The sequence below is a fragment of the Citrus clementina genome, unplaced genomic scaffold, assembly GCF_000493195.1.
Source record: "Citrus clementina cultivar Clemenules unplaced genomic scaffold, Citrus_clementina_v1.0 scaffold_5, whole genome shotgun sequence".
In the NCBI taxonomy this organism is placed as follows: Eukaryota; Viridiplantae; Streptophyta; class Magnoliopsida; order Sapindales; family Rutaceae; genus Citrus; species Citrus x clementina.
Genome location: NW_006262201.1, coordinates 1,738,454 through 1,752,677, shown reverse-complemented (window position 1 = coordinate 1,752,677; position 14,224 = coordinate 1,738,454). Strand labels below are relative to the sequence as shown.

Genomic DNA, 14,224 nt, shown 5'->3' with positions numbered 1-14,224 from the left:
ATTCCAATTAAATGAAGCCGCCAAATTGAATTAAATTCAATTCCCTCTTTAATCTCCACGTGATGGTCATAATCTTCTGAATATGCATGAATTAATTTTGTTGGCTTCGGTTTTTTTGGTTTCCAAAAATCACTAATTATTTTCCTTTTCTAATTCCTTCAAGCAGATCTCTTCTTAAATGCTCTGATTTAATTTCTCTTTAATTCCAAAATATACCTAAAATAACAAAATAAATAAAACTAAGATAAAAATTAACACAATAAAATATAAGTTACTAAATTAAAAATTAACTAAAATAACTAGAATATTTAAGACCAAAACAAGAAAAAGATAGAGAAATTAATAGCAAAATATATGAAAAATATGCACTTATCACTTAACATATCAGATTTGAATTAATTTGTATTAATCAAATAACATCTTATAGTAGTGAAGGTAATCAAAATTTATATGTGATCTAGTTGAATATAGTCATGTAATATTTGAGTCGGGCTCATTGTAATCACTCAATTGTCAACACATTAAAACGAGTTAATTTTAACATTATTTTTGTCAACATTCTGACATTATTTTGTCTCTTTAGCAGTTTTTTTTTAATTTTTCTTTGCAATATTTTTTTTAAAATAGTTTTTTTTCTCATAAGTCAGAAAACTGTTTAAGGTACAAAAAATTTACCAGCAGATTTATATTTTATAAAAGTGAGCAAATATCAAGGATAAAGATATTGAAACAATCATTGGAGGAGTAAATGTTTATGTTTGTGTCTGTATTTATTTTCATGTCAAGTCCCATGTCTATCCTTTGGTGGATTAGATGCTTCTATATTTGCTTGTCTGTCCAAATTTAAGATTTAACTTATTGTGCTGTGACACATCAAATTCAATCCCTTGTTTCCTTGCTTGTTGATGTAGATATACATATAGGTCATGCTTGGTCCCTTGTTATCATGATTTTCATCGGTAAAACAGAAAAAGGACAAAACAGAAAAAGGGGGAGAAAAAAAAAAAGACTCCCTAATAATGTTATCATGATTTTCATCGGTAACATGGACAATTTTTAATTTGGTATGAATACTACAATCTATTACCTTGTGAGAGAAAGTGTGATTAGAAAATTTAATTGATTGACGAAAATTAAGTCAATAAATATATATGTATTGATTAATTGACAATTAATCTTTGCATTTGTTGATTAACACACATGAAGACAATCAATTAATCGTTTTGATTTATTATTTTGTTTCCATCATTATTTCATTTTTTCAGTTCTATGAATCCACTTAATTAGTCATGCGTGATCATCACGTAATTAAATAAATAAAAGCATCAAATAATTCAATCAACCAATTAAAAAATTATTCATTACAACATAAGCAGAAAGCTACTTCAAAGAGCACACATTATTATTATTATTATTCTCTCCGACAATATCATCAAACAGAATATCATTGGTTTGCATATCAAAAAAGATAAAAAAGACAAAGATCGATGATGAAAGAAATATGAAATCATGATCAATTAAATTAAGTAATTGTACTCTCCTTATTTTAATTTTCGCTTTGAGCACCAGGATTACTAAGAGCCTTGATGGCTATGGCCACTGTATTTTTAGAAGCAATTTTCAAGTTCAAATTGACATGTTTCAGGTTCGGGTTCTCAGTGTTGTATCCGTCAGCGCGAGAAACGCTCAGGTCGGCTTCGTCAACTGCCGTTTTTGCGACGTCAAAATCGCCAACCTTAGGTGGTCCAATTGCTTTGTCACAAGCTTCTACGACTTTATTGTATTCTTCAATGGAAGCCATGAGCACGCTCTGTTCATAGTTGTCTTTACTAATTTCATGCGCTTTAGAATAGTCTTCCCTAGCTTGAATAACGCGTTCCTTCAGTACAGTTATTGCTGCGCCGAGGATTTCATTTTGGTTTAATTTCAACATCGGGTTTTAAAGAGAGTTTCGCGCTGACTGAGGCCACACAATTGGCTCCAAACGGAACGTCGCTACATGTTTGGTCAACCAGAAGATGATAATTGTAAACGTTCTATACTATTGACAATAATAATGCCACAGCAAGGTTGCCAAGATGAACTTCATTTTGATGTATAAGAGGAAAGAAAATGTAAGCATTGATTGATATATTGATAGATAGATGCTTTTAACGAGTGAGAGCTAACAAGGGGTGAGTGAGCTTTATAAAGGGCTTGATTTGAAACAACTCGCCTCAAACTCCATGCGGGTCTATCTGATATCGTCTAACTTGACTGATAATAATTTAATTAGTAACGATTCTACCAAAAATTCGGCAGTTATTTCCCTTATAAATATAACAATCCTAAAATTGAAAATTTATACAAGCACTCCTAACATACTTCAATATATAATCAGTTCCATCAATCAACCTTCTCAACTAAAATACCAAATAACACCCAAACATCTCCAATATGAAAAGATTATAATATAACTGATTTCAATATATATTAAACATCCATAATCATCAAATCATAATACAATTATACATTCCAAAATGAGATGATCAAAATGCATAATACCATCTATTTCTCCTAGCGCCATCACGTGACCAAAAATTCAAAATAACTACAGTCGGTTAGTCGATTGGTATACATGCATCCTTCTATAGGGGGGAAAAATATAATAAAATAAGGTGAATATAAAAATTAGTAAGCTCAATGAGTGGATAACATCTTTTGAAAGTAACTTACTTTAAAGATGATCATATCTTTTCGACATGCCAACTTTACTAATCTATAAGTAAGAACATAGTTAAATTATTCAAACTTTAAATCAAACAATTGTCATTGAAGAATACATTATACTGTACGTAATACACATGAAAATCATATCAAAAGATAACATAGAATACTTTATTCTTAAACTGTCACTAAACAAGTAAATGATCTTGTCATACCTGGACCTCATATGGGCAGTGCAATGACATACTATTCGGGCATTGTCATGCCTGGAGCTACAAAGGATAGATCAATGAAGTGCTATCTCATATATATCATTATATCTCATCATACAACATGCATAAAATAGTCCTTAAAGGACAAAAGCACCCAAGCACACGATCCAAAGCTTCTATGTTCACTTAGACAGACCCAAAGGCCTCTATCTTATCTGTATCTTGAATCTTTTTTATTATCATACAGCATGCATAAGCCTCCAAAGGGCAAAAGCGCTAAAAAACACAACCTATTAACCTCTCTATGTGTTCAGAGGGGCCCCAAAGGGCTCTCATCTTATCTGTATCATTGTAACTAGATGGAGAGGGTATTGTCTCATGATTTTTAATAACAAATTTTTATACACATAAATAACACATTTTTAATCGTACATTAAGTCTTCTTTTCTTTCCATTAACATTAAGTTTACTTTTCTTTTCTTCAAAGTACTATTATGCATTACTCACAATCGATAGGGAAAACCAATAATCATAAAATTTTTAATAATGTACCAATACGTAAATCAAATTTATTCTAGAAATCATTAAATTAGAGCATTAAGATCTTATTTTGCAAATATGGTTTACTACACTCTAAAATCATAATAAAATATGAAAATGGGTTTGCATATTTCACTTATAGTGACAATACTTAAACTCGATTATTGTTCATATCAACAGCTTGGTTCTCATTCGCAGTTTCTCCTAATCAAGGAAACAACATATTACTTTTCATAAATGTGAAATACGACTAACCACACGCAATGTAGTTCAAAACGAACATCTATCCACAACATATAATGCTTGTGTCCATAAAATTACCAAAATACCCCTACATTCAAAAAAAATAAATGTCAATTATACATGAATAAAATGATCCTACACCATTTTTTTTGTAGTCCTCTTTCTTCAAAAGAATTTCATCGATTAACATTTATTTTTTATGCATCAAATATCTAACATATTATTTTTTTGTAAGAATAATATATTAATTCTTGTTAGGCTTATAACATTCAAGAATATTCATGTTTGCTTTCATTGATGTACAACGTAAACAAACAAATCAACGCTTTATTGTATCTTAGATGCATTTTTGTTTAATCCATATGCATAACTCAATCGATGGGAGCAAATAACGTATTAAGGAAAGCGATATTTATAACGTACTTTGAAGTAAACATTAATTTACTATAGTTTATACATTTTTATTATATTAGATTTGTACCATTTTTACCGCCATTTTCTATAACCATATATATATGTCCCCCACATAATTATCGCGTCTTAGAAATTTATAAATACCAATAATATCGTTATTCAATTATTTAGAAACATCTAAGTATTCATGTTTAATTTATCTCTCAATTAAAACTAGACACACACACACACACGTGTGTGTGTGTGTGTGTGAACTCTAATTAAATGTTAATACGTGTGTTGCATACGAGCCATAAAGTGAGTTCCAATTTCTACTTCCATTTTCTAAATGTTACATAGATGTACATATCAGTAGATGTACTAAGTAGGAAGCAACACATAAAGATGGATTTTCTTTGCTGGACACTGATTTTTTTTTAAATTTTTTTCGAATTGCTCAATGATGCTTGGTCCACCCATGCGCAGTTCGTCAAGCAGACAAACACAAGCATTTGAAGCTTGCTTAATTATTGATGGTGGTGGGGGCCGATTTTGTTTTCACTTTAGTGTAATAAAGTGAAGCACTGAAGCTTGCCAAATTATTGGTGTGGGACAGTTTTTGTTTTCACATTAGAGTTTTTATTTGATTGATAACATATTAATTGTGTTATTATTTTATTAAATATATATATTTAGTAAATAAGTCGAATTTATTATATTCGGCTAAAATTTTATTATAATTTATTTTAACACGATATTAATATAACATGATAATTGAAATTATCATTGTGTGATTATAAAAAAATTGTAGGACTTTGAAGACAGAAAGAGAAACGTTTTGATAGTTTATGACTTTGAAGACTTGTAAAGCGAAGGTTCGTAGTAGATACATTCCGTTTTCCTCTTTATTCAGCATTTACCCGGACACTGGATTAATGTTGCTTGACCCCACAAATATCGACGTGCGATTTTATATTTATTGAATCTGGTAACGAGTGGTGGTGACTGGTGATTGGTGAATTGCTAAATTATTAATGGGTGGTGGGCTCTATTTTTATTTTTAAACAACAAGCGGAAGACTTGGTACGCGTATTTTGCTTGACCCTACACACTTACTGTTCAATTTTCTCATTTTGCTTTTCAAAACTCAAAATTCTGTTTCTTTCTTTGCAAAACAAAAAAGAAAAAGGAAAAAAAGAAAAAAAATGTCAATCATCGGAGAGGCAATCCTTACGGCGTCCGTTGATTTGCTGGTCAATAAGTTAGCTTCAGAGGGGATTCTGTTTTTTGCACGCCAAGAGCAAATCAAGGCCGATCTGATGAAGTGGGCGAATATGTTGGAGATGATCAAGGCGGTGCTTGATGATGCTGAGGAGAAGAAGACGACTAATCAGTTTGTGAAGAAGTGGCTTGGCAAGCTTCAGAACTTGGCTTATGATGTTGAAGACTTGTTGGATGAGTTTCAAACTGAGGCTTTCAGGAGGAAGTTGCTGCTTGGAAATGGAGATCCAGCTGCGGCTCAGGATCAACCCAGTAGCAGTCGTACAAGAACAAGTAAGTTTCGGAAGCTCATTCTTACTTGCTGCACCACTTGTACTCCACAATCGATTCAGTTCGATTATGGCTTGATGTCCAAAATCAAAGAGATCAACGGCAGATTTCAAGAAATTGTGACGCAGAAAGACTCGCTAGATTTGAAAGAAGGTTCAGCTGGAGGGTCCAAAAAAGCCAGTCAAAGGCTAGAGACAACCTCTGTAGTGGCTGAAGCAAAAGTCTTTGGCAGGGAAACAGAAAAGAAGGAAATTGTTGAATTGTTGCTGAGGGATGATTTGAGAAATGATGGTGGATTCTCTGTTATACCTATTGTAGGTTTTGGTGGGCTGGGCAAAACTACTCTTGCTCGGCTTGCCTATAATGATGATCGAGTGCAGAATCATTTCGATCTCAAGGCATGGGCTTGTGTCTCAGATGATTTCGATGTTATCAGTCTAACAAAAACAATCTTGACATCCATCGTGACTCACCAGAATGTGGATTATCTCAACTTGAATAAGCTTCAAGAGGAACTGAATAAGCAACTATCTAGAAAGAAATTTTTGCTTGTTTTAGATGATGTGTGGAACCGGAATTACGATGATTGGGTTGACTTCAGCCGTCCGCTTGGAGCAAGTGCACAGGGAAGTAAGATTATTGTCACTACTCGCAATCATGAGGTTGCAAAAATCATGGGGACTCTTCCAGCTTATCAATTAAAAACGTTGTCAGATAATGATTGTCTAGCTATATTCGCTCAACATTCTTTGGGGACGCGAGATTTCAGTTCACATATGTCACTGGAGGAAATCGGCAAGAAGATAGTGACCAAATGCGATGGCTTGCCCTTGGCAGTACAAACACTTGGAGGACTTTTACGTGGAGAGCATGACAGACGTGAGTGGGAACGTGTGCTCAGTACCAAGATATGGGAATTACCAGAAGAGAGATGCCGCATTATACCAGCCCTTGCGGTGAGCTATTATTATCTTTCTCCAGCTTTGAAACAATGCTTTGCATACTGCTCATTATTACCAAAGGATTATGAATTTGAAGAGGAGGAGATAATTTTATTATGGTGTGCCTCCGGTTTTTTGGATCACAAAGAAGGTGAGAATCCTAGTGAAGATTTAGGTCGTGATTTCTTTAAGGAGCTATGTTCAAGATCTTTTTTCCAGCAATCGGCCACCGATGCATCACGATTTGTTATGCACGATCTTATCAACGACCTTGCCCGTTGGGCTGCAGGGGAGACATACTTCACACTAGAGTATACCTCGGAGGTTAACAAGCAACAATGTTTTTCTAGAAATCTTCGTCATCTATCATACATTCGTGGAGATTATGATGGAGTTCAAAGGTTTGAGAAATTGTATGATATCCAACATTTGCGAACTTTTTTACCAGTAATGTTGTCGAATAGGTTGCATGGATACTTGGCTCTTAGCATTCTTCCTAAGTTGTTCAAACTCCAACGATTGAGGGTCTTCTCTCTGCGTGGATATCGCATCTCCGAGCTGCCGGATTCAGTTGGTGATTTGAGGTATTTAAGGCACCTTAACCTGTCTGGAACTGAGATTAAAACTCTGCCTGAATCAGTCAACAAGCTTTACAATTTGCACACCCTTCTGTTGGAAGATTGTGATCGGCTGGAGAAGTTGTGTGCAGACATGGGAAACCTCACCAAATTGCATCATCTCAATAATTCAAATACATATTCATTGGAGGAAATGCCAGTAGGAATTGGTAAGTTGACTTGTCTTCAGACACTGTCTAATTTTGTTGTGGGAAAAGACAGCGGTTTGAGGTTACCAGAGCTGAAGTTGTTGATGCATCTTCGTGGGACACTTGAAATTTCAAAATTGGAGAATGTAAAAGACGTTGGTAATGCGAAGGAGACTCAATTGGATGTAAAGGAGAATCTTAGAGAATTATTGCTTCGATGGACATGCAGTACCGATGGTTCATCTTCAAGGGAGGCAGAAACTGAAATGGGTGTGCTTGACATGCTCAAACCCCATAAAAATCTGGAACAATTTGGTATCTGTGGCTATGGAGGTACAAAATTTCCAACATGGTTAGGAGATTCCTCATTCTCAAATTTAGTAACACTTAAATTTGAAGATTGCGGCATGTGTACTGTCCCGCCGTCTGTCGGGCAACTGCCCTCTCTAAAGCATCTTACAGTGCGTGGAATGAGTAGAGTAAAGAGATTGGGTTCAGAGTTCTATGGGGATGACTCTCCAATTCCATTTCCATGCTTGGAGACTCTTCGTTTTGAAGTCATGCAAGAATGGGAAGACTGGATTCCTCATGGATCCAGTGAGGGAGTTGAACGGTTTCCTAAATTGAGAGAGCTTGACATTTTAAGATGTTCTAAACTGCAAGGAACATTTCCAGAGCACCTTCCTGCATTGCAGATGCTTGTTATTCAAGAATGCAAAGAATTGTTAGTTTCAATTACGAGTCTTCCAGCTCTTTGCAAATTAGAGATTGATGGATGTAAAAAGGTTGTGTGGAGAAGTGCAACTGATCATCTCGGCTCACAGAATTCAGTGGTTTGTAGAGATACATCAAATCAAGTGTTCCTCGCAGGGCCATTGAAGCCGCGAATACCAAAACTGGAAGAATTGGAAATAAAAAATATTAAAAATGAAACATATATATGGAAGAGTCATAACGGATTACTGCAAGACATTTGCTCTCTCAAAAGACTGACGATTGACAGCTGTCCCAAACTTCAATCCTTGGTGGCGGAGGAAGAGAAAGACCAACAACAGCAGCTCTGTGAGTTGTCATGCAGACTCGAATATCTAGGACTGAGATCTTGCGAAGGCCTTGTCAAGCTGCCACAATCATCGCTCGGCCTCAATTCCTTGAGAGATATAGAAATCTACAAGTGCAGTTCCCTTGTTTCCTTTCCTGAGGTTGCTCTGCCTTCCAAGTTGAGGAAAATTAGGATTAGCAGTTGTGATGCACTGAAATCATTACCAGAGGCATGGATGTGCGACACCAATTCATCTCTCGAGATCTTGAGTATTAAGCATTGTTGTTCGTTGACATATATTGCTGAAGCCCAGCTACCACTGAGCCTTAAGCAGTTGGTGATTCACAATTGCGATAATATGAGGACTTTGACAGTGGAAGAGGACATCCGGTGTAGCAATAGCAACAGCAGCAGCAGCAGCAGCAGCAGCAGCAGCAGCAGCAGAAGGTATGCCTCATCTCTTCTTGAGGACTTAACAATTTACTGTTGTCACTCTCTGACATGTATATTTTCAAAAAACGAGTTACCTGCCACGCTTGAGTCCCTTGAAGTTGGCAATCTACCTCCGTCTCTTAAGTCCCTTTCGGTTTGGTTTTGTTCAAAGCTGGAGTCAATAGCAGAAAGGTTGGACAACAACACATCTCTTGAAGAAATCAACATTTCTTATTGTGAAAATCTCAAAATTTTACCGAGTGGTTTACATAATCTCCGTCAGCTTCAAGGGATTAAGATATGGAATTGTGGAAATCTGGTGTCCTTTCCCGAAGGGGGATTGCCTTGTGCGAAACTCACGAGGCTGACGATACTTGATTGTAAGAGACTAGAGGCCTTACCCAAGGGATTGCACAATCTGAGCTCTCTTCAAGAATTAACAATAGGAAGAGGAGGTGAGCTTCCAAGCCTTGAAGAAGATGGCCTTCCCACCAACCTTCATTCACTTCATATTCGGGGTAATATGGAGATTTGGAAGTCAATGATTGAGCGGGGCCGGGGATTTCACAGATTCTCCTCTCTGCGAAAACTCACAATCGAAGGATGTGATGACGCCATGGTGTCATTTCCACTAGAGGACAAAAGATTAGGGACCGCGCTTCCTCTTCCTGCCTCTCTAACATCTCTGGTGATTTCCAAATTTCCAAATCTTGAACGCCTATCTTCTTCAATTGTTGATCTTCAAAACCTCACTGAATTGGATCTTCGTTGGTGTCCCAAGCTCAAATACTTTCCGGAGAAGGGCCTGCCTTCCTCACTTTTGCAATTAGAGATCTGGAGCTGTCCGTTGATAGAAGAGAAGTGCAGAGAGGATGGAGGACAATATTGGGACTTGTTAACCCATGTACCTTATGTTCAAATAGATGACTAATGGATTTTCGATGATTGAACAGTGGACGACTGAAATATTTTATTATTAGTATTTTTTTTAAATGTTTGTGTATGTAATTTTCAAATATTAGTTGAAAACTATTTTTAATTAATATGGTTCGGTGTCGGTGATTAATGGGTTTTTGAAACAAAAATAAAAATAGTAAGTCGAACAAATGGGCTCGCATTATTTAGCAGAGGAGGACTCTATTAATTAATTAATGAATTAATTTCTTTTGCCTATCTCATTCTCAGCTGTTGAAACTTCATTTATGTTTACATATATATAATATTTCTCTTCATTTGACTTTGGCAAAAATTGTTTTGAAATTTTACCAGTTGGATATATAAACATTGGAGTGTTCTTCTTTAAAAAATAGCATGATTGGAAATAATTAATATAAATGAAAATCAAATTATTATGATTGAATTTGCTAGATTAGCATTATTTCGTCTGTGTAATCTTACTTGTGAATTGTTGTTTGGTGATTATTTTAAATATTGTGCATATGAACGTTAATTATTTACACCGAAGGGATAACTAGCTGCCTCATGAGTAACAATATTAACACACGAGGACTGGACTGTATTACAAAATTGTTTAATTTAACTTAATAGTTTCTGTGCCATTGCTAATAATATTTATAAATATAATTTATCAGTTACTGATATTTAGATTCATCAAAAACTGTTATAATTGGAATGAATCTTCATATTTAACACATCAAATATGAAAGAAGAAAGAAGGAATATCTTTATGAATCGGAGTACGACTCTTTTTTTTTCCTCCTTAAAATTCATAATAAGCTCCGGAGAATTTTTTTTTTAATTTTTGTTAATAAAAACCAAGCTCATTAATTCTTTTATAAAACGCACTTTATTGTTGTTACCATTATTTCGTCTATGTATAATTTAAATTGTAAATTGTTAATATGCTTGACTATTTTAAATGTTTAATATTTCAAAATTATTTTCATTTTGTGTATGCGAGCGTGTGTCTATATACACACACATATTGACATATACATACGATGAAATTGAAATGATTTTGATCGTGTACAGGAGTAATCTCATTAATTTGCTGGAAGATCTTGAGATGTTGGGTGCTCTTTCTATTGTTATACAGCGTCTGCTTATAATAACAATGATGCACTTTATTACAGCCAAAGTAAATTAAATTTGATTGAATTAATAGTAAACCGACCATGATTTACTAAAAGCACTTTATTACATGATATGAGAAAACAAAAAATAAAAAGAGAAAATAGTACCCCGCGACAAAGCCAATTAAATATAAAAAACAAATATGAAAAAGGAAAAGCAAACTAAGCAAACACATTATATTTCTCTCATTACATTTCAACTTTAGTGGCCTCAATATCTGCACTAGAAGAATTACAGGCTGCCTCATCAGCAACAACGTTATTATGTTCTTTAAATGGCGTTGAACAATAAAGTAGTTTCCTATTGCTAATTAAACACATAAGGGCTAGATTGCAATACAAAATTAATGCTCTATAGGCGAGTTCTTGAATTAATTATTTTTGTGTCATCGCTATTAATTTAAATAAATACAATTTATAAGTTATTGAATATTCGGATTCATCAAAACTGTTATAATTCTAAAAACTAAATAAAAAACTGTTTACATTTATTATCAATTAAATAAATTACATGAAAGAAACTAAATAAAAAAATTAAGTATTAAAAATAAGAAATATATGTTTTGATATGAGCAAAAAAATTAATAATAATTTTTTTTTGTAATTATTTATTTTGTGAACATTTTTTTATAATAAACATTTTGTAATATTTTAAAATTACATGTAAGAAGTATAGGCAAAATATTTTATTATTTATCTTATAATAAATTTTTATTTGTCATTCAAATTTTCTTATAATAATTTTTTATCATTTTATAATAACTTTCTTATATATTTATTATAAGAAAATTTTCACAAAATAAATAAGTACAAGAAAAAAATTTTATTATTAATTTTTCTCATATCAAAACATATATTTCTTGTTTTTAATGCTTAATTTTTTATTTAGTTTCTATTCATGTCATTTATTTAATTTATAATAAATATAAATAAAAGAATAGTTGAAAATAAGGGTAATATTGTAAACTTATGTTATCAAGGGGGTTTTTGGCCATTATAAAAATAGTAGGAGGGAAAATGGTATATGTTGATTACTGTAGGGGGGAAATTGGCAATCTCCCTTCTAAAAACTATTATAATTCTAAAAAATCTTCATATTAATACATTAATATGACACGAGGAATATCCTTATGAATTAGAGTGTGATAATATTTTTTTTTTTGTAATGCATAAAATATGCCAAAGAAAAAGACTTTTTTTTTTAATATATATTTTTATTAACAATAAACCAAGCGTATTAATTTCTTTTAGTGCTGTAGGACTAGGATTTATAAAAACCACTTTATTGTTGTTAATACATACAAGCCATCTTCAAAAACCCATCAAAGTACAATAAACAGAACATCCAAAGATAAACATCTCACAACAAAACCAGGAAAATATCATAAACGAATAGCACATAAAGCAAAGCAAGCACTTCTTCCTTTAATCAAATTACATTTGAGCTTTCGTGGCATTAATATCTTCACCGGAAGAATTACTTGCCTCTTCATCAATGTTGATAACCTTAGGCTGCAAGCTTTGGCACTGTGACCCTCACCCATTTTCCAAATGAGCATTAACATGTTCCAACTCAGCACTCATTGTATTACTTCGACCTTTGTCCATCTCCCCCTTCAATGTCAACACAAAAGTCTGACTGCCCAGTAATTTTCATTAAATATATCATCTCCTGCAATTACCAGTTTTTACCGTCACTTGGGGAAACTTCTGATATGCCTCATTCAACACAATGTGCTGAGTTCATATCTGATATTTCATCATCCAAAAACTTCTGTGGTGTGTCTAGACTAGTATGTGTGCAAACAAGGCAATAAGCACTATTACTTGTTCCAAGAATAGCAAAGAAAATCTGCCAAAAAATGACATCTTCAACTATGTCAAAAATAACACAAAAATAAATCAGAAATAGATCATACCTTGATTGCTAAACTTGTTAACCATTGCTTCGGTAAGTGTCTGGTTAGATGTTCGAGGCGAGGTGAAAACAATCGAAGAGCATTCACAATTGCCACACAGCTCTTGAAGGAAAGACAACATTCTTGAGAAACAAGTGGAGAAGAAAAGTTAGGAATGTGGATTGTTTTACTCGTATACAAAAGAAGAGAAAGAGGCAATTAAGCATCTTTAAGTTTGGCTAGCTTATTCATGCAGCATTCACAAACTGTCTTTTATAATTGGACTGGAGAGTGGAAAATCTACAAATAAAAATTGCAAGTCTTGATCCATTCCAGATCTCAAAAAGTTCTTCATTTTACACGTACATCAATAAGTAGGTCAGGTGCAAATATCTCAGGTCCAGTATATATACGAGTACATCAAAACCGTATGTTTACATAAAAAGACTAGACGAATAACAAGGACGTGCAGCGTAACTCACAGCAACAACACATTCCATGGTCAAGTTGGATAAACAGAAAGATAGCATGAGAATCAAGATTTCATCAAACCAAATAAATTGACAAATCCAAAAATACATTTAACTACTAGAGGGGACAGGATGCAAAAGGAATAAAGGGCACCATTAGATAAAATTTCATATTACAGTATTTTTCCAACAGACATAAGAAAGACCACAAAAACAATACAACTTATCACAAATAGCATGAACTGGAAGTAGTCTGAAGAAATTCTAATGAGGATAACAGAAGACAAGCAATTGGTCCATAGAGCTCTATATATGGAGAACCAAAAATAACAAGATTTTTTCATACGTTATTTGTTACAAAGAAGTAAATGACCAATAGATTCACACCTAAAATAATATGAATGCTCCAAGTTCACATGCAAAGAAATTGAAATAATGCATCAGGAAAACAGAATCTAGGACAGACAATACAAAAATTACTTGTCCAGAGAAGTAAAAAAAAAACAGAGGAGTGGTGAAGGTTTTCTCACATCAGCATTTAGTGGAATATGGTGGTACATTTTCATGAAGTCAGCAATCAGATTCCTGAATCTTTTGCTTCCTGCTGGTGGCTAGCTCATATGGGAAAAAGGAATGCACCTTTAGAACACTGGCAAGATAAGCTAGGAATGGAATCTTCTCATCAGCAACCAAGGCATATTCAAAAGATAAATCCAAAGAACTGCTGATCTCATGGAAGCCATTTTTCAGAAACTCAAAAATTTTCTTAACCTGTCCATAAATAAAAGTTGGTATCATTTTAGTTCACTTCCCTGGGCAGAGCAATAACCAAGAACAAGCTACAAACATTAAGAAGTTACAAGCTTTTCATATGGCTCAACTATAGCCTCTATGACTATATATACAGATCATGAAGAATCTAGAAACATCTCCCACT

The 14,224-nt window shown here is 33.8% G+C and overlaps 2 protein-coding genes and 1 long non-coding RNA gene across 3 annotated transcripts in view; 2 read left to right on the top strand and 1 right to left on the bottom strand.

Moving 5' to 3' along the window:
- The window catches only part of LOC112098537 (putative disease resistance RPP13-like protein 1), a 69,845-nt gene extending 60,142 nt beyond the window's left edge, over nt 1-9,703 (top strand). Inside the window, exon 4 of the mRNA XM_024185128.1 lies at nt 9,681-9,703. The gene's annotated coding sequence lies outside the window, so the exon portion shown is untranslated. The remainder of the gene's footprint in view (nt 1-9,680) is intronic.
- Nucleotides 5,283-9,783, top strand: LOC112098536 (putative disease resistance RPP13-like protein 1). The gene has a single exon (XM_024185127.1). It carries the CDS (start codon nt 5,300-5,302, stop codon nt 9,755-9,757), a length of 4,458 nt encoding a protein of 1,485 aa, XP_024040895.1. The 5' UTR covers nt 5,283-5,299; the 3' UTR covers nt 9,758-9,783.
- A 2,750-nt stretch (nt 9,784-12,533) lies between these two features.
- On the bottom strand, nt 12,534-13,889 carry LOC112098539. The gene is made up of 3 exons (XR_002905655.1): nt 13,818-13,889; nt 12,839-12,960; nt 12,534-12,554 (listed from the first exon to the last, which is right to left on the bottom strand). It is a non-coding gene; the product is annotated as an uncharacterized LOC112098539 (long non-coding RNA).
- Nucleotides 13,890-14,224: the final 335 nt, after the last annotated feature.

What these genes read in the sequence shown, in the direction of transcription:
- LOC112098536 (XM_024185127.1), top strand. Translation starts at nt 5,300, where the DNA reads ATGTCAATCATCGGAGAGGCAATCCTTACGGCGTCCGTTGATTTGCTG.